The sequence below is a fragment of the Rhinolophus hipposideros genome, assembly GCF_964194185.1.
Source record: "Rhinolophus hipposideros genome assembly, chromosome: 2".
NCBI classification, from domain to species: Eukaryota; Metazoa; Chordata; class Mammalia; order Chiroptera; family Rhinolophidae; genus Rhinolophus; species Rhinolophus hipposideros.
The window spans coordinates 42,951,945-42,979,400 of NC_138048.1; the positions used below are offsets into that span (position 1 = coordinate 42,951,945).

At 38.8% G+C, this 27,456-nt stretch overlaps 1 protein-coding gene across 2 annotated transcripts in view; it reads left to right on the forward strand.

Annotated features, from left to right (window-relative positions):
* The window catches only part of GAP43 (growth associated protein 43), a 96,185-nt gene that overhangs the window by 51,720 nt on the left and 17,009 nt on the right, over positions 1 to 27,456 (forward strand). Inside the window, exons 1-2 of one of the 2 annotated variants that reach the window (XM_081077113.1) lie at positions 914 to 1,001; positions 2,010 to 2,622. In XM_081077113.1, coding sequence (XP_080933239.1) covers positions 999 to 1,001; positions 2,010 to 2,622 — 616 coding nt within the window. In that variant the 5' untranslated portion in view covers positions 914 to 998. Of the gene's footprint in view, positions 1 to 913; positions 1,002 to 2,009; positions 2,623 to 27,456 lie in introns of those variants that run through there. The other variant, XM_081077112.1, reaches the window with a different exon arrangement.

Consider the following 27,456-nt stretch of genomic DNA (forward strand, 5'->3'; position numbering starts at 1 on the left):
GAGCAGAGAGCTCCTGGCAGGGCCAGCTGCTCCTGTGCCCCAGATTGTGCTGTGTGTGTCCCAGTAGGAACCATCAAGAGCAGCAGGACAGCGGGAAGGTAGGGGTACATGAGAGAACTCAGCAGTGAGGCAGCATGGCGCTGGGAAGAGGGAGCAGGCAGGGCCTCTGCAAAGTGCTTTGCACCCACTCCTTTCTTTGTATGGAGACATGCACAGTTAACTGAGGAAGAAGGAAAACTTTTCTTAAATTTTATTGGAAAATTGTTAGTCCTGTTTTATTCTCACATGTAGTTTATTTTCAAAAATGCCTTTGTATATCCACTAGCATGTTGATGGACCTACATAACAGCAGGCTTGTCCAAATTATGTCAGACAGGGCTGCCTCATGAAGAGCTGGATCTAGGTCAGTGGGGCAGAGCTGGTATGACAGGTGGGAAGCATACCATTGTGTTGGCCTACTGTGGCTGACCTCCTAAACTGGAGTGAAGGCGAAGGTCAGGCCAAGGTTAAGATTGGGGCCAATCTAGCCTTTCTAGATTTCTCATGATGAGTCAATGCATGTCCGTGGTTGGATGCACCTGTAGTTCGTTTATTGGTCAGTGGAAATGAAAAAAAAAAAGTCTGCGTCCATTGCAGTTCCAGTTTTTCTTCCATTCTGTGTCACAGACACCAACACACCACTCATTGGAAAATGGAAAAAAAAATAAAAATAAATGTACAATGGATGCATTGAAATTATATGTAATTGTATAAATGGTGCAACAGTAATAAAGTTAAACAATTAAAAAGGAAAAAAAAAAAGATTGGGGCCAAGCACAGGACTTGTTACATGATAAGCACTCTTTTATCATTGGTCTTTTGAAGGAAAGTTGCTGCATTGTTCACTGTTGTATTTCCCCATTGTTTAGAACATTGTTCACAAAAGTGAAGAAAAGTTATGTGCTCCAAAGTTGAAGGAAGGAATGAATGGAGACTATCAGTAACCACATTGGGGAACCATGGTGAGCAATGGAGTGATATGGAATTTTATGTACTTGCCTATGTTTCTTTCCATAACTATACTTATCTTCTGATTTAATTTCCTTGTGGAAAAATATTATTTACGGCATGTTGTAAATATTTTATATTGCAACCAAATAGTAAAAAATTTGTATTCCAATCTCTTGCTTTCAGTACTAGGATGGCTCTATTGACAATAATATAGAACTAATTTTAGGTTTAAATTGCTTTGGGAATAAGAAATTAGGGTTTGGTAAATATATGCTGCTCTTTCAAAGGTGGAAATGGTGGTTTCCACTCTTGTTTTAAACTCAGGAAAAATGGCCATTTTCTGTCTTCAGATTTTGAGGGTCTGGTATGTTGATTACTGGTTTTGGACCATAAACGGGGGAATTAGACATCATTTTGTGACTAGCATTCTGAGTTGTCACATTCTGAACTAAACCCTCAAAGCCCTGGAATTCATTTGCATGTTGCATAAAAGCCTGATAGAATTTGTTGTCTAAACCTCTACTGTACTGTTTGTCCCAGATCTATTGATTTCACAACCAGACCTGAAATCTTGGGTAAAATAATCAGACTTTCCCATAATATTTTTTTAAATTGTGAATTTTGAACAGAGTCCCACTCAGAAACCCTGAGAAAGCATTATCTTTTAGAGCTGTTTATGTAAAACCTAGGGTGAATGTTATTTGAAGTATCAAAGTACATCTATATAAAAGCTGGTTTAAGTTTGGCAATGGAGAGACATTGAGCTGGGGAAAGAAATACATATCAAATAATGCCAGTGATTCTGGAAGACTGAAAGGACATGAGTTTTCCCATAAAATAATGTGTTCTCCATTCATACCCCCACCAGAGAAAGGAGGCTTGATTTGAATTTCTACAGTATTGTAGATTTCTGTACCTGGCCCAGAATAAATCATTTGATAAATATTTGTTGAATGTTGTTATTTGCAGGGAAAAAACATCACTCTATCTCTCCTTTTTCCCCCACTTTGTCCACAAAGGTTGAAAAAAATGATGAGGACCAAAAGATCGAACAAGATGGCATCAAACCAGAAGATAAAGCTCATAAGGCCGCGACCAAAATTCAGGCTAGCTTCCGTGGACACATAACAAGGAAAAAGCTCAAAGGAGAGAAGAAGGGTGATGCCCACGCAGCTGAGGCTGAAGTGAGTGAGAAGAAGGATGAAGCCCCTGTTGCTGATGGTGTGGAGAAGAAGGGGGGAGAAGGTCCCACCACTGAAGCAGTCCCAGCCACTGGCCCTAAGTCGGAGGAGACCGGCAAAGCAGGAGAAACTCCTTCAGAGGAGAAGAAAGGGGAGAGCACCCCCGATGCTGCTGCAGAGCAGGCAGCCCCCCAGGCTCCTGCCCCCTCAGAGGAGAAGGCCGGCTCTGCTGAGACAGAAAGTGCCACTAAAGCTTCCACTGACAACTCGCTGTCCTCTAAGGCGGAAGACGCCCCAGCCAAGGAGGAGCCTAAACAAGCCGACGTGCCTGCTGCTGTCACTGCTGCTGCTGCTGCTGCCACCACCCCTGCTGCAGAGGATGCTGCCACCAAGGGAACAGCCCAGCCTCCAACGGAGACTTCAGAGAGCAGCCAAGCCGAGGAGAAGATAGGTGAGCAACTGGGACGGTCAGAGGCCAGGAATGGGGAGCTCATTGGAGCCTATTTGGAAGGCCAGGCCACGGGGGCCATCAAGGGAGAGGGGAAAAGGCTGGAAGGTGTTTTCAGGAAATCAAGGAAAGCTGTGCTTAATTACCCAAAATGGCAGGACTAAGAACCAACTCTGGCCACTTATATTCCCAAATGTCTCCAAGCCCGAGAGACAACTCAGGCAGGTCTGTGTAGCTGCCAGTACTAGAAGATCTAGCAATTATCTTGTTAATTGGATTGGCATAAACACTAAAACTAGGTAACCCTGATTTAAAATATATGTATATATATTGTATGTATATGTATGTATACACACAAAATATATACATATATTTTGTATATATGTATATATATGTATGTCATATATACATATATATGTATACATATATAAAATATATGTATATATATTCTATGTGGTGGTTAGACTTAGTTTAATAAGCAATTTCTGGGGCCACATATGTTTTATGGATGGGAATTAGCTAACGTGATGATTTGGCTCTAAGAAGTGCCTGTTATAAATACAGCCAACTCCTTATTGATTCAGACGATCTAGTTTGTGAATTGCCAGCAGCAAAAACATAATCTCAGACCACCTTTCCCTTATCTCACAATATGTTACTGCGCATTCTTCCCACCATCAAATTGGTGAACAGTGTGCGTTGTGTGTGTACTCAGAGAATGTTAATTGTAACATTAATCAGGGTCAAACTAATTAGGAAAAGAAGTCTGTTGAAGTTGCCAAAAACAAAAGAAAAACCCCAAATATAGAACATATTGTGAAATCAAACATAAATCATCATTTTATTATTGAAGACGCTACTTCCTATCATATGAGTAAATAACTGAGAGTTGATTATGATTGTAGAAAGGTTCTGGATTCTCTTTCGTTTGGAGCTCTTACTTGAAAATTGGAGTGTTTTTACTATTATTAACCAAAGAGCCTGCGCAATATTGAAATGGAGTAGTCCCACAGCAAGATACATTTAACAGCCCTTTACCTCTGGAGACTAGACCCGTCCCTCACCCCACCCATCCGTGGTTCTGAAGGAAGCAGTTTCCAGAGTCTTTCTCTAGCCTCATATGAGCCATGAATATCTTTCAGCCCCAAAGACCTTAAGATAGAGTTGCTTCTGTGCCAGTTTAAAAGGTTGAGTTTAATCCTTTAGAGCTTCATGGACTTAACCCATGATGTGTCGAAGGACCCAAATTTGCACTGGACCATGTTGTGCCCTTGGAAAGGACCTACTGCATGAGAATGCTCTGGGAAATGTTTTGACATCTGACCATTAGATTGAGAAAGTAATTATTGGACATGAGCCCTCATTCTATTTCTCCAAATTAGATACTAGAGGATGGCAGATGATTAATCTAGATATTTTCAGGTCTATCTCTTTCATCTTACCCCCAAATTCTGAGTAAAAAGCCAGATTGTATTATTATATTTTTATATAATCTTGTTAATGACTTTTCTTTAGGTTGAGGATTCTAGCCTCAGATAAGACAGCTGGAAATCACTTTGCATATGATAGACTACCTATTGGGTCATTTTCATAAATCTTAGAAATCAATCATGCTTTTAAAATATAGAAAATGTTTGACATTGCTTACTTAGACCATATTTTTTTAACTGGGACTTCTAAAGTTGTCAGCACACAGAAAGACACAATGTGATTTTAGGTATATAGTCATGTTTTTGTTTAATAGAAAAAAGACTGCTTGAATCAAGAAAAGTTTTAAATACAATATACTTTTAAGAACATTTAGTTTCATTACTTTTCAAGTTATGTTAACCCAAATGAATAAAATATTTTATATAGTACACAATAAATGTCAAATATTGAATGAATGAAAATTGACTAGATTTAATTTATAGACGATTTGTTCACTCATTCATATAATCCTCCTGCAACTTTGCTTACTCACTTGTTTATTTGATTGAAAATACGCCTGGTCCGTGAAAACAGAGATTGTGCTCTGTCCCACATTTTACAAATTCTGGCTGGAAAACACCTCAGTCTGATTTTATTATGTGCATTGAAAGGTAATTGAAGGTGTAAGTAAAGTTCAACTTGAAGGTAATCGCAATGGGCGATTTATTTTACGTTGTTTCTGAGCATTGGATCAGTATTGTCCTCTGAGTTAGGTCCTGAAATGCTACCTGTAGTTTTTTTCTGGCTGATGTATCTATTAGCCTTGCTGCTGTATGTGACAAGCACAAATTACCTAGATATGGTGAATTTTACAGAATCACAGAAACTAAAGGTGACAAGATCTATTATAACACCTCTGGCCCAGATTCCCAGGGGGCCCTGTATGACATTTTCCTCTGTCTCCCATTGGATATATTTAACCCAGATTTACAACCCAGGTTAAAATAACAGTATTTCTAATTGGGTGCTACCGTATTTCCCTGAAAATAAGACCTAGCCGGACCATCAACTCTAATGTGTCTTTTGGAGCAAAAATTAATATAAGATCGGTCTTATTTTACTATAAGACTGTGTCTTATATCATATCATATCATACCACATCATATCATATCATATCATATCATATCAGGTCTTATATTAATTTTTGCTTTAAAAGATGCGTTAGAGCTGATGGTCTGGCTAGGTCTTATTTTTGAGGAAACACTGTACTGTGTGGAAATGGATGGTTACCTTGGATTGCTTTAGGATTCTATAACTGCCTGGAGGAATAATCTGAAAAGGTAGAGTGGTGTTAGGGCAGAACGTGTCAAAAGAGATATTTAAGACAGTTTCTGTCAGTTAAGAGGGTCAAAAATTTTGTGTCAAATCTGATCACTGCTTTAATACATATGGAAATGCTTTGTAAATTATAAACATGTTTATTTTACTTCGTTTACCATTTATGGGCTTGTTATAGGTGGATGCCATTTGCATTAAGGCCTTTGGAGTTCTTTTTAATACTCTAACTATGTCTCCGTCTCATTGCTTTGCCACTCTGCCTTCCCATCTCTTGACATGCCTATGATCAAAAGATTTCAGTGTTTCTGATGATGATTCCTTTATAGGAAGATGAGTGTTGAAAGCATCTCTAGGACATTGCCCTTCTTCAGCCATGAGAACGCCTCCTTTAATGACTATGTCACTGGCGTCTCCTCCTGGTCAGTGTGTTTCTGTGCCCATGGGGCTCTCAGCAAAGGAATTCTCTGTTATGTCTCTTCTTCTCCATGATATCCTATTGACTTTCATCTGTAGCGTGTTGCGTCCAGCATGACAAGAGCTGTGGGAAGCGAGAAGGGCAGCGCAGGGCTAAGAAAAGACAGCAGTCAAGAATAGGGTGCAAGCTGGGCCAAGGGGCTGCAGCCTTAAGGACTGGCCCCGAATCGCGCCAACGCTTAGCTTTTATTGGTTAACGTCTAAGGAGGTAAAAGATTGTTAATCTCAAGATCTGCGTGTTAGTAGCCTGCTGGCTGTGTTTCCGAAAGTTCCCATTGTGTTCCAGCTTGTACTTTGCCTTCACACACATGCACATCTCCAAGGAATCCACTGAAGGGGAGGGACCAATATAATTCCATTGTGTCTCAGTTTGCTGAGACTTCCCCTCAAAGGAGCTTTTCCGATATCTCTCCATCGGGCCTCAGTTTGCTGAGGCACTCCCTTGTGAAATTCTGGGAAGAACGCGGGGGAAGCAAACGGTTTGGCAGCTGTAAGGCAACAGTAGCGGACTCCAAAATTTCTGCTATGGCCATATTCTGCGACATAGTATTACCAAGGTAGCACATTCAGGAGACTAGAAATCAGACATGTTGACTGGGTGGCTGCCACAGGGTCCTAGACTAATAACTAGTAGGAAGTGTAACTCTTGAGTTCCCCTAGATTTTTCTGTATGTTGATCTTGGCCGTATTTTCTTTTCATGGTCTCATTGCCTCTTTTGAATTGGGGTCATTAATAATGATCTGGGAAAGAAAGGAGTTTTATTTGCCATTCTCTGACTAGAAAAATTAATTTAGCGTCTCCCTACCTCTTTTTCTCCTCCCTTGTGTGCTTCCTTCATTCTTCCCTCCCTCCTTCTTTTCCTCTCTTCCTTTCTTCCTTTCTTTTTTTATTTTTCCTTCCATTTATATTAACTTTCTACTGTGCTAGGCATTGAGGTCACAAAGAAGAGTGAGATATGGTTGCCGATCTTAAAAGAGTTCTCATTTGGTAGTCAGAGTGGGATGAAATTCAGGGAGAGGTGTTGAAAACAATCACAGTAATAATTTCAACTCAAATTCTGCAAATAGGTATACAGTGCCAAGGCATTGTGGGACACAATATGAATGAGCTGGTGCTTCTTGCAGTTTGATACATGCCATAAATAAGTTTTTATATAATGTGTGTCTTTACAGCTAAATTACTAGCAAAAAGAATAGATGCAAAATTTATAGTTTCTGAAATGATAATTATGTGTAAGAAAGTGAAATACTCTGCCCTTATTTCTAGAGTTGGAAAAATTATTTATGTTCCCCAGAAAAATGTTTGCCTAAGGCCCAAGGTAACCATTCATAATATTTTTATCTCTCCAAAAGCCAGATCTACTTCCACTAAGCTCTGTTAGATGTGAAATTTCCCGAGGATATTTACACTTATTTGGCAGAGTGCCTCTTAGGCGGTTTTGATTTGAAATGTGGTTTCAACCACTTCCCAAATTTATACACCACTCATAAAGAGTGAAAATTTGGATTGTGAAAGTCCATAAATGCTGTCTATAAAACATGGGCACCCTGTCAGATACTCAGTGGCATGCTGCTTAAATACTGTTGATTATTAAGCTTTTATGGTGCTTTTTTATATTGCTAGAGTAATCATTTTTATTGGCATTTCTTGACAACAATCCAGTAGCATTTGATAATATTTTCGTTTCTACTTCGCATTCTGAGAATAGGGGCTAAGTAAATAGGTATTGTGCCCACAGGCATAGTCAGTGACAAAATAGATCAAATTGATAGACCTCTAAAATCCTCCCCTTAACTTCAGCCCTGCAATTCTTTACCTCTCTTTTAAGGTACTATGTTTTATCGCAATTCCTGCATTTTTCTCTTAATCTTAGCAGTTATGACACTTTTTTATTATTGTTGGGAAATATCACCCACGACGTTCCTCGGGCATTTTTGGAGTGCATGCGCAGTAAGATAATGCAGGGGAAAGAGCCCTGTACTAGAATAAGGAGACCAGGATTCTAGTCTTAATATTTTTACTAACCAGCTGTGGGATCTTAGGCAGGCCACTGCATCTCTCTGGGTCTCAGTTGTCTCATCTTCAAGAGGAGAAGGTAGGGAGTTGGTTTTTAAGATTTTTTTTCAAGGCTTAAAATACAAAGTTTCTGTAATTGCACTGAATGAGCATTTATTAAGTGGCAGGTCTTGTGCTAAGTGCTCTGTGGAGATTATCACATTTCATCATCATAACCACACTGTAGTGTAAGTACTATAATTTCCTCTTCCCCTTTTACCAATGAGGAATCTAAGGTTTTGGTGGTCTCTAATCATTGTCAACAGTTAGCAAGTAGCTGAACCAGGAGCCTAATCCAGATGGACTGATTACAGAGGCCACATATTGAACTCTAACACCCCCACAAGTACTATTCTGGAAGAAACAAAAATCAAGAGAAATGTCTAAGAATCCCAACATCGTGTCCTAATCTCAGAACATCCCCCTCATTTGTATAATTGGAAATTCCAGATATACATTTACAGATGGGTATCCAGTAACTAACCATAGTCTTTGGTCATAATTCCCTCATAGGCTCATCACCCCAAAATTATTGGGAATATTAAAGTAGTTTTGAGTAGTTCTTAATTTGAAGATCATCAAGTTTCATTAGTCCTAAGAGAGCTGTAAAGGTCAGTTGAAATTGATTGTTCTTACCAGGAATAATACTGACTCCATTAAATATTCTGAGAGAACTAAAAATTAGAAATTGAAATTGTCAGATCTCAATCAGATGAAAGTAATTACATGTATTCTAGGTGATTCCTCCTCTAAATTTGCCTTACAAAAATTAGTATCTTTTTAAATTCTTGTTTATATTTCACCCCCTTTTAGCAAGGGCCCTGATACCTTTATAACTAAAATGAAGAACTTTGAAAAGATTGAGGAGTAATCATTATCTCTTCATTGAAAAAAGTGTAAGCAGGCAAAAATAAGAAGAAATGTGTTTTAGAGTCAGTCAAGAAACTCATATTGTGAGGCCTTTGATCCATTTCTTTCATAGCTCATCTTAAGTAACTACTATCACTTTATAAAGAAGCAAGTAAACAGAAAGGCATGTAAATAACTCCCCCAATTTTAGAACAGTGAAACTATATTTGGAACTGAAAATCAAACAATACTTCTTAAAATGTAGAATATATTTCAGATACTAATGCATATTCATCAGATTTTTTTTTCTACACACACGCACACACACCACACATACAGAAGGATTGAAAGGAAGAGGAGAAAGAACCAAGAGCAGCAAGTACTACACAGTCAGTCCATTTGGCTAAACATGGAGAGAGAGCAGAGCACTCAATCTAATGGACTAAAAGCACTGAGTGGTCACCACTCTTATTTTGTTCTCATAATTATAGCTTCATTAAATAAAGAATGAAAAGCTTTCTATAACCACACATAAAAGCAAGGGAAGGAAAAAGCCAATGGTGCTGTTTAAAGCTATAAGACCTGAGTCCTTGAAGATCTCCCAAGATGATATGGTTTACTGCATGCATATAAGAGGAGGGGAAGGTTTGAAAGGGATGTGTCCATAAGTTTTGCCAGCCCTCTTACTCTTGTTTGAATTTTGTGCCATAAAAAAGTGGCTGAATAAGGTGCTGAACCTCAAACCAATTTATATAATTAAGAAAATTTGAACCACTTCCTTCTTCAAAAAAGCTTTAGCCAGTTATTGATCTCACAGCAATAAAGCTTGGCTCTCTAAGCAAATAATTTATTTCTGGGCTTCTTTAAAAGAACTGCCCATAAATTATTTTCATAAGGATAATGAATAGTATCATGTTTTTAATAGATCCAATATCTTATAGGAAATATATAGTGAAAACACTGTATTTTCAGCACAATAGACTAAACACCATCTACAGTGAAGAGACCTGTGCTCTTGTTAAGCTTCTGCTGATGATTTCAGACCAGCCTTTCTACCCTCTGGGCTTAGTTCCAACATCTGTCAAGTACGTGTGTTCAACTAGGTCTTCTTTACTTTCTAGACCAAAACACCAGTATGCCATGGCAGGTTGAAAAGGCATCTTTGAAGTGTGGGCAAATAGCCTCTTAATCTCCCATCCTCACTTTCCTGTGTTCCCTTGTTTTCTAAACTATTAGATAATGGGTTTAAGGGATAGGCTGACAGTAGGTAAGTCTGGATAGAGGAGCAAAAAATCCAGGAATAAATTAGCTCTAAGAAAGTGTATGGTTACACAAGAGGCCCAGGAGACTGCAAGGAAATCTCAATGAAAATTTCTAACCTTCCTTACGCTTGAGATTGAAAATAAAGAGCTGACAGTGATGTTTTCTTATATGGTTTGGAGTCTTGCTTATAGGCCTCCTAACCCTGTTTCTGAGGTAGAACCCTATAGCTATAGTGGCCATAATTTACTGTCAATAGTTTCACTTTAATTTTAGACTTAATTCATTATTAATTTATTTTTATACCCATCTGATTTCATTAGAGTAACTAAAACAGCTTTGAGAGTACAGAAAGCCTTGGGTTCCTGTATAGAACAAAGGCAGCATCTAACAGACAATTGTGATTGATAGCTTTTAAGAATTTTCAGTAGACTGTCATTAAAACATAAGAATTATATAAACAGGCCTAAAACAACTTTCCTCCAATTCTTTTATGCACTCTACAGTCACAGTAATTGATCTTTGACCATTAGTGAAATGACCAACAGGCCTAAGTGTTTGGAACTGGGCCATAAACATCCTTAGAAAAGATGGTGTAAATGATGAGCATGTTAGATACGATTACTCAACAATTCTCATATTTGAAGATATTTTCAGTCTTCAAATCACAAATTATGGGATTGTGGACTGTAAAATATTTCAGTTTGATCATCTCACACCATTCTATTTATAAGGGAAACTACAATTTTTAAGGTATCTTCAGAGGGGTAAAAAGTACCCAGGAAAGCTATTTGCCTTTCCTTATAAATCATGCTCAATATTATTGTTCTTTCCTGGAAATATATACTTCAAATATGTATATATTATACTTCAAGTAAGCCCGGAGGCTAATTGAAAACAAAAAAATTCTAGTATGATTTGGTGGAATCTTTTGGATTTGGGAATAGAGACCAGAAACCATTTACCTAAAATGGTCCCTTCTTGTTAGCACATGGTGAATGTGTCTCTCAGATACAGTGGAAATGAACATTTGTATAACTCTTCAAGAATTTTCTCTTTGCCTTGCATATGAAAAAGTGAATAATACCATTTCGATGTGCTTAAGCACTGTATCCATGCCTGTACCCTACCCTTCTGCCAACTCACAAACATGTATGTATGTGTGCGCACACACGATACGATATACAGGGACAGGCCTGCCCAAGAGTTCAGGCTGTCACAGAAAACCTGGAAGAATAATGAGCTGCACATTTTCTTCACTCTTCAGGAGAACAAGAAGTGGAGAGTGGCTTCAAGACAATGTCTTTCTGTTGGCATATGTGGAGAGTGATACTCTTTTCTCTGCTGGGTATATTACCAGGATGTGCTTGTAAATGTACAATGAGATGGCGAGAATTAGAAGTTGAGACTAGGCTATCTATGATGAAATTTATAATGTCTGTAAATTAAGATCTGTTTAGGGTAATTAGGGGAAAAATAGTCTAGGAAGACTTCTTGGTGTTGAGGTTACCTCAGCTGAGCCTTGAAGAATAAGATGTATCAAATGAAAAGGGATACCTTTTATTTAAAAAAAACAAACAAAAAAGCCAAAAAATAAAAAAATAAAAAATAAATAAAAAACCTCAAGAAACTACCTTTCATTCAAATTAACATAAAAATACAAATAATTTAATTCATCATAATTCAGCAGCAGCTGTTAGAGATTAACCCTCAGTCAAAAAATTAGCTCCATGCTACGTTGTGTTTATTGTTGAATCTTTTGCCCTTGTAATAATGATTGGGATATAGAAGACAGTAAGTATTTGATAAATGAGTTAAGAATGAATGACTAATGTTATTACAGTAGAGGAAGTCCAAAACTGACCCAGGAAACTAGATTAAAACTTTGGTCAGGCAAATTCCTTGAGTTCTTTGGGTATGAGTTTTTCCTTTCATAAAACAAAAATGTTAGACAGAGGATCTCAAAATCACCACCATTTCGGCAATGCCCATGTTATGACACATTCTAATCTTATATACAGAGTCTAAGTGGCAAGGGGACACACACACTTGCACAAACAGAAAGCTGTGCTGCCGTCAACCTTTCTGCTATTTCGGAAGCTGAATATAGAAGCTCACTGAAAAGTTTTGTTGTTACTCAGGTGTATTCTGCATGCTTGAGATGGCCAGATTTCAAATCACTTAGAGCTTCATAGACCCATGTGAGCATTTTGCATTATGTTTAGAAACATATTGAGAACTAGAGGAAACCAAGGCTGCTCCCTTCTGAAAGCAGGTGATTAATTTCATTCCAGCCCCATGAATGACCTGTGTGTGTGGCTCTTGCCAGTGTGTGACAGGTACACCCAGGGAAGGAATGATCTGCCAGGTTCCTTGGCTCCTTTTCCCCATCTGACATGTTTTAAGTAATCTTTGCAAGGTGTTAAAATCTTCTAAACCTGCTGTGCCCCACTATAGGATGAATTGTTAATATATTTCCGAACCAACAGTTTTGGGACAGAGACCAGAAAATAGGCTTTCCCATTTCTGTTGCCTATTCTCTGTTCCTACAGTAGTATAAACATAATTTGTGTACAGCTTGTGAGCTATTCATACTGCAGACCACAGGGGACATTGGAGTGGGAGGTTGAACAGATTTTTTTTCCCCCCACATATATATGTAACTTGAAGCGACTCTCATATATTTGATAAAAAGGCAGACAGGGCCCCACTTCGTGAAACTGTCTCTAGTCTGATTTTTAAAGGGCTAAAAAAGCGAGAGTTTAGCAATTTCATTGCAGCCTTCTCTCCGTTGGTGTAATCAGATCTTTTTAGAAAGAATAGCAGCGGCAGAAGATTTCTTTTTCCCTTCTTCCTTCTCCTTTAATATGGATGGCTTAACTATAGAACGTTGATAGGAGAACGTGGCTTTTATTGCCAGATACAAATCAGTTCTCTGTGTCTTGCCAGTTTTTAAAAGAGGAAAAACAGAGGGTAAAAATGAAGCAAAACCCTGCCACTTTCTGATTAACTATTTATTTCTGCTTTTTACCCCAGCAGAAAAGCAGACATCTAAGATGTACCACTGTGTTTATAGGACATTAATAGTTGGTGTGGTTGTCAAATTACATGTTGCTTTTGAACTTTTATGAGGAGAAAGCCTTCTCTGTTTTCCTAATATGCTGGTAAAAAGTGGGTTTTGTAAGAGTATCTATCGATCAACAAATGAAGAAATGGTTTTTCACATTCAAGATTAGGCTGTGACTCTGATTACATGTTTCTCACATCGGGAGTCCGCATCATAGTGTTAGTTTGAAATATGAGTTAAAAAGAGCATTTATCACATTTTCAGGTGTCGTAAAATAATATTTCTCTTCCCCAGTCTTTCCTTATATTCATTTTAGTTATTGGCCATTTGCCCTGAGGTACATGATGATTGCACATGGATATATGTTACAATGTAAAGCGAACAAACAAACAAAAACAGGATATAAGTCCTTCGTGATTGATAGTTTTATCAGATATCTGCAGTGATGTCCTGGTAAACTGGATCTTTAAAAGAAAAAAGAAAACACCCCAAACTCAAAAAACCCTCATTTATAGGGTTTGCCAGTCCCTATGGTATAAATACTCCCATCAGGGCTGATTTCAAGCTGCTGATGAGTTGTCACTAAACACACAGTTGGGAAGGGATGTAAACAACTTGCTCTCAGTAGCCAATGTGAACCAGCTCCATCATACCCCAAATCAATATATTTTAATAATTTGATGAATTTTACCTTTGATAACTTTAAAATATTGGAACAGAAATCATCAGCTCCCAAACAACGTATCAACATAGAAGCACATAAATATCTATTTGTATGTAGCACTCACCTACTTATATACATATGTATGTGATGCCCTGAGAACTAATTCTAACATTTGCATTGATTTCTGTTATGTGTTGGGCACTTACTTAGGTTAAGGAAAAGGGTAAAATTTGGAATTGTACCTGCTATTCAATTAAGAAAACAATTATACCGAAGGGATGAGTGTATTGTATTCAAAAGTGTGATCTGCGCTGCACCTTTTTAATGAATTGAAAGACTTTTTTATCTTTTCAGAGATGTATTTCAGGGTGGGATTGAATTGCAACCACTGCTGACGTTTCTAACTTCTAATGTAGAGGAAGGGTTGCCTCTTTGTTTCCTCCTAATAAATTTTAGTGTGAATGATGTTTTTAATTCCAGGAGGAGCATTGTGAAACAATGAATTCATAGAGGATAGTATAACGAGTTTTCATAATTCTTAGCCTGGGTACCATTTGTTCAAGTGACTTTCAAATACATATATACTAACCCACAAAAGAGAGCTGATCTGGATGAGAATGGTAGGGGAAAGTGGAGATGGCTGGAGAGGTCCAGAGCTCCTGGTACTCTTGTTTCTAACCCTCCTCTCCACATGGATTTTCTTTGGCATGTTAAGTGCAGCTTGAAAATATAAATTTAAGGACTTTCCCTATTAATGACTTTGTGTATATGACCAGCAAATAGTTAACATTAAGTTCGAATCTATTACTCTCTCTTGGTGCAGCTGGACTTAACAATGAGTTTGGATAACTGTGACCATATTGATTAAAGTAATTATGTGTATTATTTAGGTCAACGAGAAGCACCCCCTCATATTATAATCCACGTGTTCAGTTACAGATAGGATTAGTCTGAGTAACCTCTAACTGTGATATTAGGTACATTAAACAATGTTCTCTTTTATTTTGGTACCATATAGTAATAAAGCCATGAAAAATTTATTTTATAATAATGTTTTATAAATAATAAACCCAAGAACATTTTATTTTCTAAAGCCTTGCTTTAAAGCTTTGAATCACTGAATTTTGAATTATACTCCTTTGAATCCTAGAATTCCTTGCACTTGGAGCCCAGGAATTCCAAGCACCTCAGAAGTGGCTTGTGGGTATTGGGTTATTTTGCAGAGGCCAGGCTGGCAGAGATCTGGGTCTTCCACAATCCCACAATCCTCTATTTCCCCACTGACTATTTCTGGATCTTGGTAAAACTTTGAGATTTTAACTAATAATTATTGAAAATTATTGTTCTAAACCTAAAGCCAATTTCAAAAGTCCTTGAATTTTGGCATGATTACAACTTAACTGAAGATAATTCAGAACTCATCTTTTCATTGAGGAGTCTACTCTATACTTAGCTTGAATTATCTATTTTACAAACAGATGATCTTCCCAGATATATTATAGGAATTATTCAAATTCTAAGAGTTTGCGTATAATACAAAGTATAAACAAATGGAAGGTAAGTGACTCATCCAGGGCTACTAATCAAAGCTAAGTAAAACTACTACATCCATGGCTTCTGGGTCTTTAGGAAAAAGAAACGCTAATAACACAATAATAGTATTTAGTTTGCAACATAATTGTACAAACAAAACATTCTCTCTGAGGAGATACCACTTAAGGAATTCCATCTATGTAATTTTGAAATATCCACAAAAATAAGATTTCTAGAAAGTTAAAGCCAAAATCTGTCTCAAGAATTCTTAAAAAATCTGTCACTTTTCTTTCTTCCACTCCTCAGACCTAGTGGATGATTGCTATTTATACTGTCAGAAGGATGTCTGAAAGGAAAACACTCATGAGTAATGGGGTTAGTTCTTATTTAACTCCAGGTATTAATATCATAAATGTCACTTAAATGATTAATATCACGTGAAACAACCCATCTGGTAAAAGGAGTATATCCAATAATGTCATGATAATCAGGCTTTGGGTTTGAGAGGCTGCAGCTAATTCTTTTAATTTCTAACAGACTGTTCTGAAGACCACTCATACAAAGCTACAAACTTATATCTATCCATATAATTACCCTACATAAAATCTTAATGAAATCTGAATGAAATCTAAGTTATTACCATGGCCTAAAGGTTGAATATGATCTGACTTCTGCTTAGCTCAGTGATCTTATTGTCCTGCTCTGACCTTCGCTCTTCTCTAGCCATACAATCTTTGTTAATGTCTTTTGAACACATTCAGTTTTTTCCTACCACAGGACCTTTGCACTTGCTTTCTTCCTTGATCTTCCACAGCTGCCTCTTAGCACTTAGGTCTCTATTTGGAGGTCGCTTGCTCAGAGACTCTCTTGATCATTTGACCAGAATGGTGCCACACCTGCTAGCCCTATCAATTCTACATGTTTTTTCCCATATCACTCTCAGTGCCTAAAATGACTGTATATGTCTATATAAGATGACTTATTTATATTATCTCTCACCAGACTTTCCATTCCTTAATGGCAGGGGCTTAGGCTCCTTAAACACAGTATTCCCAATGCTCAGAATGGAGCCCGTCACACAGATAGCCCTCAGTGGACGCCCACTGATTGACTAACAATACGAATTTCACTGAGGGAGAGATTTCTCTTTATAAGCAGTTTGAGAAAGGGAAAGAATCATTTCATTTTTCCAGTTTAAAGCCCACAAAAGGAGCTAAGAATTTTTCAGGCAACAGTCCATTTTTATTGCTTGCAGCCCAACTCTTTTAGACTTTATAAATTAGCAACCTCTTTTCCATGACCTACTTCTGAACATCACCTAGGTACCCAGACACTCTGCGTCTGGATGAGGGTGTTTGGCTCAGAAGGAAAATTGGTTGGAGTGTGAAAAGTTCGGGTCCCTAGAAAGAACCAGCTGTGGGGTGTGGCTGTGGACTCTTCACTGAAGGAAGAGGAAAAAGGAAGTTGACGGAAGGAAGAATGAGGTAGAAAATAGGAGGGGAAAAAAGATGGCAAAGAAAATTAGAAGAGAACCAGAAACGTAAGTATCAGAGGAGGCAGAAAGAACAAGGAAGGAAGCAGAGAAAGAAGAAAAGGTAGGAAAGCGAAAGAGGGGAGTTAGGAGAAAGCATGAAGCACGGGATAAGAGGGCTGGAGACACAGTTCAGAGAAGAGGAAAGTCACAGAGCTAGGTATCAGGAGACTGGGTTCCTATAGCTTTGCTGCTAACACACTCTGGCATGGGCAGGACAAATTTACTTTGTTCTCTTATGAAAGGATATAGTTTTTAAGGCGTCTTCCATCTCTAGCATTCTCTGTTCTTGACTTCACAAATAGCAGCCCCTGAAGGGGCTCCCTGGCAAATGGATTTTCTGTCTCTGACAAGACTTACATGGCAGATGGGGCCTGGCTCCCCAAGGACAGATACCTCCCAACACACACCAGGCTGACTATTGTTAGAGCCCTCGCTGCATCAGTCCCCAATCAGCTCTGCCTCAACAAACCGAGAGATGAGACGCTGCCTCTGCTTGCTTCCAGGCAGGAAAAGGAAAGAGAAAGTGAGCTTCATTATCCTGCAAGTTTAAATGTAGGTCTCTTTTCATACAAATACATTATGAATTCCAAGGTGTGTTTCAGAAATTTTTCTTCCTTTCTTTTTTCACTTAGAACACTTCATAGGGAAGCAGTATCGAAACTGGACAGTCCTAAGTTCAATTCCAGGTTTCTCACTGTGTGGCTTTTATGATTTGTTTAACACCCAGCCTCTTCATTCATAAGTTGGAGATAATAATGCTACCTTGAACAGTTGTGAGAATTTAATAATGTACATATTTAAAGAAACGGGTACAGAGTGAGTCCTCAATGAACATCACTTTGCTATACCTTTCTTCTGATAGTCTGAAGTAAATAGTTCACTCCCAGTATGGAGATCCTCGGGGATGATCTTCACGTTGGAGATAGTAAAAGCAAGGATGGTCTGTCATCTTTCCATAGATAAAACAAGTAGTGGAAGAGAATCTTTCATCCAGTAAATAAAGAGAACCCTTTTTTTATTTTTATTTTTTGTTAGTCCAAAGTAAAGATTTCAATGAGTATAAACTACTACAAAAGAAAAGCGCATTACTTGGTGGATCCTGGAACAGTAGGCAGAGAATTCCAACAGCCATGAATTTAGCCAACTCTGTTCCTTGGAGGCCTGCAGTGCAAGAGAAAGATCACAGGTGTTGGAATTGAACCTGTCTTTGTTTGAATCAGAGACCTGCTCCCTAACCAGCTCTGTGACGCTAGCTCGACATCAGTTTGTCACCTGTGTAATAGTATAATATTCTCATTGCTGAACTTAGTATTATTAAATAGATCGAGTGTAAAGTGCCTACTATGGTGTTTTATTGAACACATAGTAAGTGCCTAATAGAAAGTCACCCTTGGTTTGGATCCTTTTGACTGAAGCCATTAGGAAACTTTTTTCCTTGGCACTACACTTCTGATTTTATAAAGGAAATTAATGTGCTAGTAGGATGTGTTTTATGGCCAGCAAAAAAGACACACAATGATTTGCAGTCTCGGCTGGGAGTCAGAGACTACTCTATTTGGCCTACCTTGTAGCTCAGCTAGATAACCAAGTCCTTACCTTATCAGTAATGATTGAGTCTGGGAGTCAGCCAAGGCCACCATGTAGTGACGTTAGGATTAATCTAGGCTCCAGGTAATTGGTCCCTCAGAAACTGCAATTCAGGGATTCAATAAAAGAAAGTTGGGGTTCCCTAAGGGGAAATAGCTAATGTACTCTTTCTAGGTAGATACCAGCTATCAACTGTCATATCTTGGTTCAATCTTAGTCTTAAACCTAAAAGAAAACTTAAAAATCACATAGACCTGGGAACTGGTTAGGCTTCAGGAGGGTCCTTTAATCCCCTGAAATTATTTGCAATGTGATATACTGTGTGTGTGTGTGTGTGATAGTCTGTGTCCTTATATTTCATCAGATACTCCACTGGGACCATGACACAAAATGATTAAGCTCCACTGTACTCAGTCTTTAGGAAAAGCTGTGTGTTTTAATGAAAGATGAAACATACTCAAGGATTCAGGTTGTGTGGTTTGTAAATGGTCACACAATGAGTTAGTATCAGGGTAGAGAAGATAAACCCACATATCCCAACAACTGTACTTCTCGGCCATTCAACTAATTATATTTATTAGTATATATAATTTCCATGCTGCACTAGGCACTATGAAGGATATCGGAATATAAAAGTCAATATCTAGTGTCATGGAAGTTACAATCTGGTTGAGGATAAAAAGTAATGGTCCTAAAAAAAAAATCCAAGATCAATAAGGAACAATGTAAGTGCACGATTGCTTGCAAGCTGCAGTGAAATTGCAGAGAAGGAATTCAGAGGTCAGGATGGTGGGTAGAGCCCAAAGGAAAGAAATGAAGTGTTGGAGCATTGGTGAGGATACTGGCCCCAGGAGCTTGTGTCAGTGTGGAAAAGGTGGGATATGCTGGGTTCACTTAATTGAAAGCCTTCAAATGGTCAGAGAACTTCACTCTTCGTGCAGTAGGAAATACAGGGTGGTTGAAGTTCTTACTTTATTATATTATTGTTGCTCAAAGAATGACTTTTTTGTTTTTACAAGGTCTACACAAAGTATAATCCACACTTAATAATTCAGTTCAAAGACATAATAATTTTAGTTTATTTGATAAAGCTGCTTTAAAGAACAATATTTAGGCTGAGTTTTTAATCATTTTGGAAGATCTGAAAAATAAAAATTAATTTCAGGACAGCTTCAAAGTAAGACCCAGTCACAATAGATTGTTTTTTACCCTATTGCCTTTCTCTAGCTCTTGCCTGGAGTCACTTCTTCCTGATTTTGCCTTCCACCGAGGCTCCACAGCTGGGAACAGAATTACGCTGGTGCCCTCTGCTGGGAGGAGACGGGAAGTTCAGCAGGAAACAATGGTGTACTGGTCTTTGCAGTGCAGGAGCTGAGTCCATGATACTAGGCCCCCAGCAGCCTTCAGCCTGGACCCATTTAGTGCTATTTACAGGTCTCCCAGTCAGTTATGCTCTAGCATCATGCCTGAATTTATTAACCAGATGGAGTAATCGGATTTTCATTGTAAGGAGGTTGTCAATTAATTTTTAAAAGTAGTCCAAGAAAACTATTCCCTTTTACTCTGAGAGTTTGAGAGCTGGACACTCCTTTCATTGAACACAAAACATGACTCATGGTGGGTGGTGGCCATCTTGCTATAGAACAATACCTCCTGACAGGCCAGTGAGAGACTCTGAGGCCATTTTTTTATCCTGTTCAGTTATTGGTTTTTTTTGTTTCTTTTTGTTTTGTGGTGTGTTTTTTTTTTTTAATGGTGAGAAAGCATGTTGACATTCATTGCTAATTTCTTGGCTCAAATAATCAGAATCAATGCCATGGTGGTAAATTAGAGTGTCCACTCTGGTGTTCCTATAGTACCCTGATCAATTGATTTTTTTTGTTTTGTTTTGTTTTTGTTTTTCTTTTGCTAGAGGTGAAGAAAGATGCAATTGTAATTAAGAAAGGAGTAGGGGAGTGCTAAGAAGGAAACCAAAAGAGAGAATAGTTGTGAATTCTCATGTGTGAAAATCGGAGGTGAACTTCTAAATAAAATGGTGGGGGGTAGAGAGGATGGATTGAAATTATCCTTTTCAACACCCTACTTTTATTTTATTTTTTCCAGGATCAATAGTGTGGACATGGAGGTCTGCCTCTGGTTTCCATAACAACCTGGCTTATTGAAAGCCTGCAGGCTCCACAAATCCCCAATTATCAGCCTTGCAGGGCTTATTAATGGAGCTGAGGACCCCAGTGAGGCAGGCAGCTCATTGCTGGCACGTGCCTGCTGGGCTGGCAGGAGGGTGGAGGAGATAGGAAGGGAGGATGTGTGGTGAGACAGCAGCCATTTGTCCCCCTGTCACTTCGGGAGGGTACAGTCAATCAGAAGGCTGTGTGAGCATCTCTTGAAGCCTTGAGTGGCTATGGCTGCTGTTGCGGGCAGCCTAGATTGTTTCTTTCCAGTCCCACCCCAAAAGCCATCTATCTGGAATAAATCCATATGAATATATCACATGTGTATGTTTATTGAGCTCCTATAATTAATTGAGACTTCCTCACAAAGACAATGATGACTCCAAATTTCTAATATTAACTCAAGCCTTAATTAACATTGGAAGCCAACTTAAGGCATATTTGATAGCTTTGAATTACTCAGTCTTTGGTCTGGTGTTTTTTTATTACATCCTCAACAGAGAATAAGTGCGATAGTAAAAATAATACTGATGATGATAACAATATGAATAACATTTACTTGTCTTGTGCCAGCTTTTCTGCTAAATTCTCCACATGGAATTTCTTGTTTAAATCTCACAATGACCTACGATGAGGGCTGTCATTGTCCCTTTTTTACAGATGAGAAAACGGGAACGAGAGAATTTATCTTAGGCCACATGACTAGTGAGTGTGACTACATTAGGGTCTCATTTCTGCTTCCTCTATATAGTCACTTTTATTGTCCTTATTATTTAACTTGGGTGTCCTCAAAATTAAAGACAATGCATTTACAGTAAATTCTGTGTTCTCCAATGTGCCTGGGAAATGGAACATTCTGGCTAATGTTTTAATCAAGTGTTTTGATTAATAATTGCCATCTATATTGTTATTGAATTCACAATTGGGAAAGATTTGAGACATAATAAAATATACACAGCATTAAAAGTATAGTAGTCATAGTCATAAAACACTTCAAGACCATTACATAAATGCCAATTTTTATTGTAATGCAGCAGCGTGAGTTGATAAAGGTGTCTGTTTCACAGAATGCCCCATGAACTTTTTGTAGCACAGAAATATCAATGCCTTAACACTTTGAATTTTGTATATTTTAAAGTACTTCATGTGAACTACCAGTGAAGTTCAAGGGGTTCAGAAAAAAATCTTTTGGGGTCTTTCACAGTTAAAGAATATTAGTGCTTGTAAAACCTCAAATTCATTAAGTACTCTGGATCCCTAGACTATGTTTTTATTAAACCAGAACCTTACGCTATGTGAAAAATGAAACATGACACTCCTTTGAGGTGGTTCAATCCAAATCTGTAATAAAGCAATATGAGGGTAAATCAAGGCTGGCAGCTTTCATCATAGTTGCTCAAACAACAATTTTTATTATGTTAGTCTCCAGAGCTGATAATAGAACTTGTTCACAAGGACTCTTATCTTTTTAAGGATTAAGAGAAGTGACTCTCTTAAGGACTGTTTTAGTTAATACTTACTGAGCACATCATTTAAGCATTTTATATGTTTCATACTTTACAACAACCCTATGAGGTAGGTATTGTGTTCCCATTTTATATAGATGTGGAGAAATCAAGGTACAGGGAGATTACATAATTTGCCCAAGGTATCACATTTGGGAAGTGGTGGTTCCAGATTGAAACTCAAACAGTCTAGCTCCAGAATCAGTACTCTTAACCACAGTTCTCTATACTCACTGTCTCCAACTTATTTCTTCCTGTTCTTTCTTGAATCCACAACAATCATACCTTCCCTCTCAGCCCCCACTGAAAAAACTTTTCCAAAGTCAGAAATGACCTCCACGTGGTTAAAATGTAACGGTCAGTTTTAAGGCCTCATCTGCTTTGACCCACTAACAGCATTTGATAGTTGGTCACTTTCTACTCTTTGAAATATTTTTGTTACTGGTCATGCAGCATATTACCTATTCCTAATTTTTATGCTAACCATAGTGGCTGTTCCCTTTCAGTTTCCTTTGCCCTTCTTCATCTTCTGGTTTCTAAATGTTGGAATATCCCCATGGTTCCATCTTGTACCTCTTCTTCTCTATGGCTTGAAATATTGTGTACAATTTAATAAATCCCCATCTGTAGCCCAGACCTCTCTCCCCACTCCAAGCAACTGCTTACTCTACATCTCAACTTATATATCTAATACGTGCCTCAGATTAAACATTTTGGAGACCGAACTTCTGTGTTTTCTCCCTGAACATAGTCCTCAAGGCTTCCCCACTTCAGGAAATGGCAAGTTTATCTTTCCCTGAGGCTCAGGCCATATACCTTGGAATTATCCCTGACTTGTTTTTCTTTAACAACATGAAATCTGTCAGCAAATCTTGTTGGCTCCACCATCAAAATATATCTAGAATCTGAGCACATCTCCCTTTTTCTAGCACCCATCTCACTTCAATAAAAGCCAATTCCTTAAAATGACCTCAGTTTCCTCTGTGATTAACACACTCCTCTCGAGGTTGCTACTTGAAGATCATCTTCCTTTACTGTCCCTTTCTTGCTCCATTCTAGCAATACTGATTTCCTTGCTACGACACCAACAAGCACGTGTGCTCAAATCTAGGGCATTTGCCATAACTGTTCCCTCTGTCTAGTAACCTCCCTCCTTTAGATGCTCACTGGAGTTCACGCCCTAACCTTCAGCTCTCTGTTCACAGGTCACCTCTCAAAGAGACTTTTTCACTGTTTGATATTGTCACTCACTCCACCTCATCCCAGCACTCTCTATTTCCCTTCCCAACATTATGTTTTTCATAGCTCTCACCATCACCCAACATGCTATATATGTTACTTCTTTATTTATAGTATAAATTCCATGAGGACAGGATATTTTTTGTTTTATTATTGTTTTGTAAACTGCTATATCCCCAGCAACTGGAGCAGATAGTGAATGCCCAGTGGATGTGATTGGTTCAATGAGTGAGGAAGAAGGTAGCTACTTACAGTAGCTCTCTACAGCTAGCTATCTATAGCTACTTACAGTCAACCTTTATGGTCAGTGCATATGTAGCAAAGGCGACCCCCAATCACTCTTACATTCAGTTGCTTTGCCTCCCCTTGACCTCCTGGGAAGATGCTCATGCTTCTTCCTTTCCCCCTGCAAGTTCTTTGGTGACTCATATAGTTTTCACATGCAATGTTATCCCTCCTAATGACCGGAGGATGTAGGCAACGTGACAGTGACTGTAAGTGGGCGGTGTCAGTGGCACCAGAGGACCAGGGCCTTGCCCTAGTGCTACTGCTTCACAGTCACTCCCTTCAGGGAGCACAAATTATAGGGACACATCGGTTTCATCTCCCCATGCAAAAGATGTGTCTCCAAAAGCAGAGGACCATTTGAGCAATTCAAAACCACTGGGAATTCTATCCTGACTGGGAATAGATGACAAAAAGCAGCCTTTGCTTAGGAGCAAGCTGTCTTTCTCTCATGTTAGATCATCAGATCAAAGTCATGCAAGTTTTAATTACTAGTAAAGAGTCTTTGGTGGATTAAAATGTTCTACTTATCATAAATTATAGTTAAATGTGCATTTACCTATCAGTAGCCCTTTTTTAGTATGTTGAATATTTCTACATGTTGACTATAAATTAATATGGTTGAGACGTTTTTTCCACACAGGAGCATTTCTTGAGAGGAACCATTGCATAAAAATCTACAGACAGTATGTATGTTTGTGTGAGTGTATACACATATATACAGTTGTGATATATATACACATACCAGGGGTGCCAAAAAATGTATACAAGTAGACACTTTGGTCAACATTGCTCAAGCAGTAGTTCACCGTAATCAGAAGTGTCTGTGCACTGATGGTAACCACTTTGAGCACCTCTTGTAATTGCAGAAGTCAAACGTGACTTGTAGTCATCTTTTGTTATCGGTATATATTATTATAATTTTAATACAGTTTTCCTTTCTTAAAATGTGTTTACATGTTTAGCTAGATATATATTATATACATACAATATATTATATATATAATATATATATTATATATATTATATATATACATATATATATTCAGACATCCCTGTTGGCTTTTATCAGTCAGAGTCCAAAGATTAACAGTTAAATCATCTGTTAGCTTTGCACAATTGGAAACAGTTTTGTGACCCAGATAACTACAATAAAACCAGCAGGTCTCCTATTGAATTCTAACTGTGGTGGGTAAGGTCGCATGACTAAAAGTGAAACACATGAGACAGAGTACATCTAGTCTGTATAGCTGTAGACAAACGGATGAGAAAGGGCTGCTCTGCATTATCAAAGAGGCTGGAGGTCCTTGGGAGTACGTGTGTATGTGGTGGCACTTAGTCAAGGAAATGGGGTGGGGAGATGTGGGGAGGGGGTGGGAATGGGCACAACATTTGGTGATGAGAAGGATGGGGTGGGGTGCCAGTGCTGCCTCAAATCCCAATCAAAAGGAATGTGTTAGGGTAGGAAGGAAAAAGGGTGACAGCAAGCAACTGCAAGGCTTCAAAATCTATGGACTGGTAACCTCTGATGATAGAAATCTAACATGAATAAGAGAACAAAATATGTTTGTATGATTGATGATTTGTCCCCAAACTGGTAACTCTTCATTTCTGACTCATTCCCTCAACCTTCCTACCACCATCCTCCTTTATTTGAACAGCACATAACCCTTGCATATGACTAGAGAAAATGGGAGCAGCAAGAAGGGAGGACAATATAGATGGAAAGAGCTGTGATTAATTTTCACTACTGAGTGTTTGTAAAAGTGACAGCCATTCTTGGGGATGGGAATTTCCTATTCCTGAGACTTCAGACAATTGTTGATTGTGTCTGTTTACCAGGGAAAGCTTTGGTTTACTGAGGAAATACTTTGGCACTGGCAGGAGGTTGATGGGAATATAATCATTCCAGCTCAGCTATTCATCTTTAGCAACCTGTGTCCTGACGCCTGCCCAGTATGGCAGATTTGTACCTTGTCACCAAGTGCAAATCTGCCATGAGAAAAAATGGTAACAAGGTTAATGCCACCCTTTCACAGAGAGAGTTTTATTTTCTCTTGTTCTCTCCCGTATTACTCTAATACGCTCTGTGCCATCTCTCCCAACCTTCTTTCCTCTGCCCCCACCACCATGTTCCCACCCAGATCTCCTGAGAGTCATTACTCCTCAGCCCATCAGCCAAAGTTACTGGGTTCCCATGGTTACCAGGCAGCTGGTGTCTAGACACTGAGAGATGCCTTGCAATTGAACTGCAAATCTAGCTTTTATCACACATACTCCTCTTTTCCCTCCTCCCTTTTCCTCCCATTTCCTCTTTATTTACAGCAGGCATTAATGCCAACACAGGATGGAATTACCTTTTGACAGGCCATTAAAGGAAGGAGGGCAAGAGAGAGATGGGGAAAACCCCAAACTTGCTGTCTTGTCATATCAGTGAAGTGAGAAAACAACTGAGGTGACAGACTCCAATCTGGCTCACTCTTTCTTCCTCACGAAGGATTTTATTTAATTAAAATATTTTAAATTAGAAAGCAGTGCCACTAGTCCATTGGGATTCATAAGCATCTTTAAGAGCCAGTAAAAGCATTTCAGGATAGAGCTTCAGCTGATGGCACTGGGTAGAGGTAGAATCTTTTTACTGTCTCTGTGCAATCAATATGATTTCTCTTTTATGGTGCTCAAGGGAGTCACACGTCCATAATATTAGTAGATGGAAAACTTTGGAGGGGGACACAGGCAAATATGAGGACGGGCCTTAATAGTGATGCCTCAGATATGGAAAAGTCAAGTTTCATCTCCCCTATTTCTCCTGAAAAAGAGAAAAGCAGTCTCTGACAGCCAGGAGCTGGCCTGGTGCTCACAGATAGTCCCTACTGCTCCTGTTATAAGAACAATTTCATAGAATATCAACATCATAATTTTGTGATTGTTCAAGACAAAACAAACCACCATAATTCTGTTTGAGCACAAACTAAGTATGGACTTCGTCTAAAGCATAATGTCCAAGTATTTCCCTAGCCTGGCTAATATGAATGATGATGCTTGCCTCATTCTTCCTTCCTTCTAGATAATATTTATTGAGATGCCCAATCATAAAATGATCCCCATTTCATGACAGCATCCAATCCAGAGCAAAGCTCTGCTTCCTTGAATCCAAATCCCCTAGCATAAGCCCAAATAAGTCCTTTCTAACCCCCTTCTCATTGCAATGCCTCACGGTTCCCCATGGTGGATGTTCCCCATAGCTGCAACCTGTCAATAAAAGCCAATTTGTTCAACTACAGATGTGTTCGCGGTAGTCTTTGGCTAGAAGGTATTGACACTCCGTAGAATTTCTTTTTGTGTTAAAATTTATACTCAATTTACTTCAGTAAAACTTTTCTTTTGTTTCTTTTTTATTGGGGAAGGAGAATAGGACTTTATTGGGGAACAGTGTGTACTTCCAGAACTTTTTTCCAAGTCAAGTTGTTGTCCATTCAATCTTAGTTGTGGAGGGTGCCGTTCAGCTTCAAGTTGTTGTCCTTTTAGTCTCAGTTGTGGGGGGCGCAGCTCAGCTCTAGGTCCAGTTGCCGTTGCTAGTTGCAGGGGGCACAGCCCACCATCCCCTGCGGGAGTCAAACCGGCAACCTTGTGGTTGAGCAGCCGCTCTCCAAACTACTGAGCCATCCGGGAGCTCAGCAGCAGCTCAGCTCAAGGTGCCATTTTCAATCTAAGTTGCAGGGGGCACTGCCCACCATCCCTTGTGGGACTCGAAGAATCGAACTGGTAACCATGTGGTTGGGAGCCTGTGCTCCAACCAACTGAGCCATCTGGGAGGCAGCTCAGCTCAAGGGGCCATGTTCAATCTTACTTGCAGGGGTCGGAG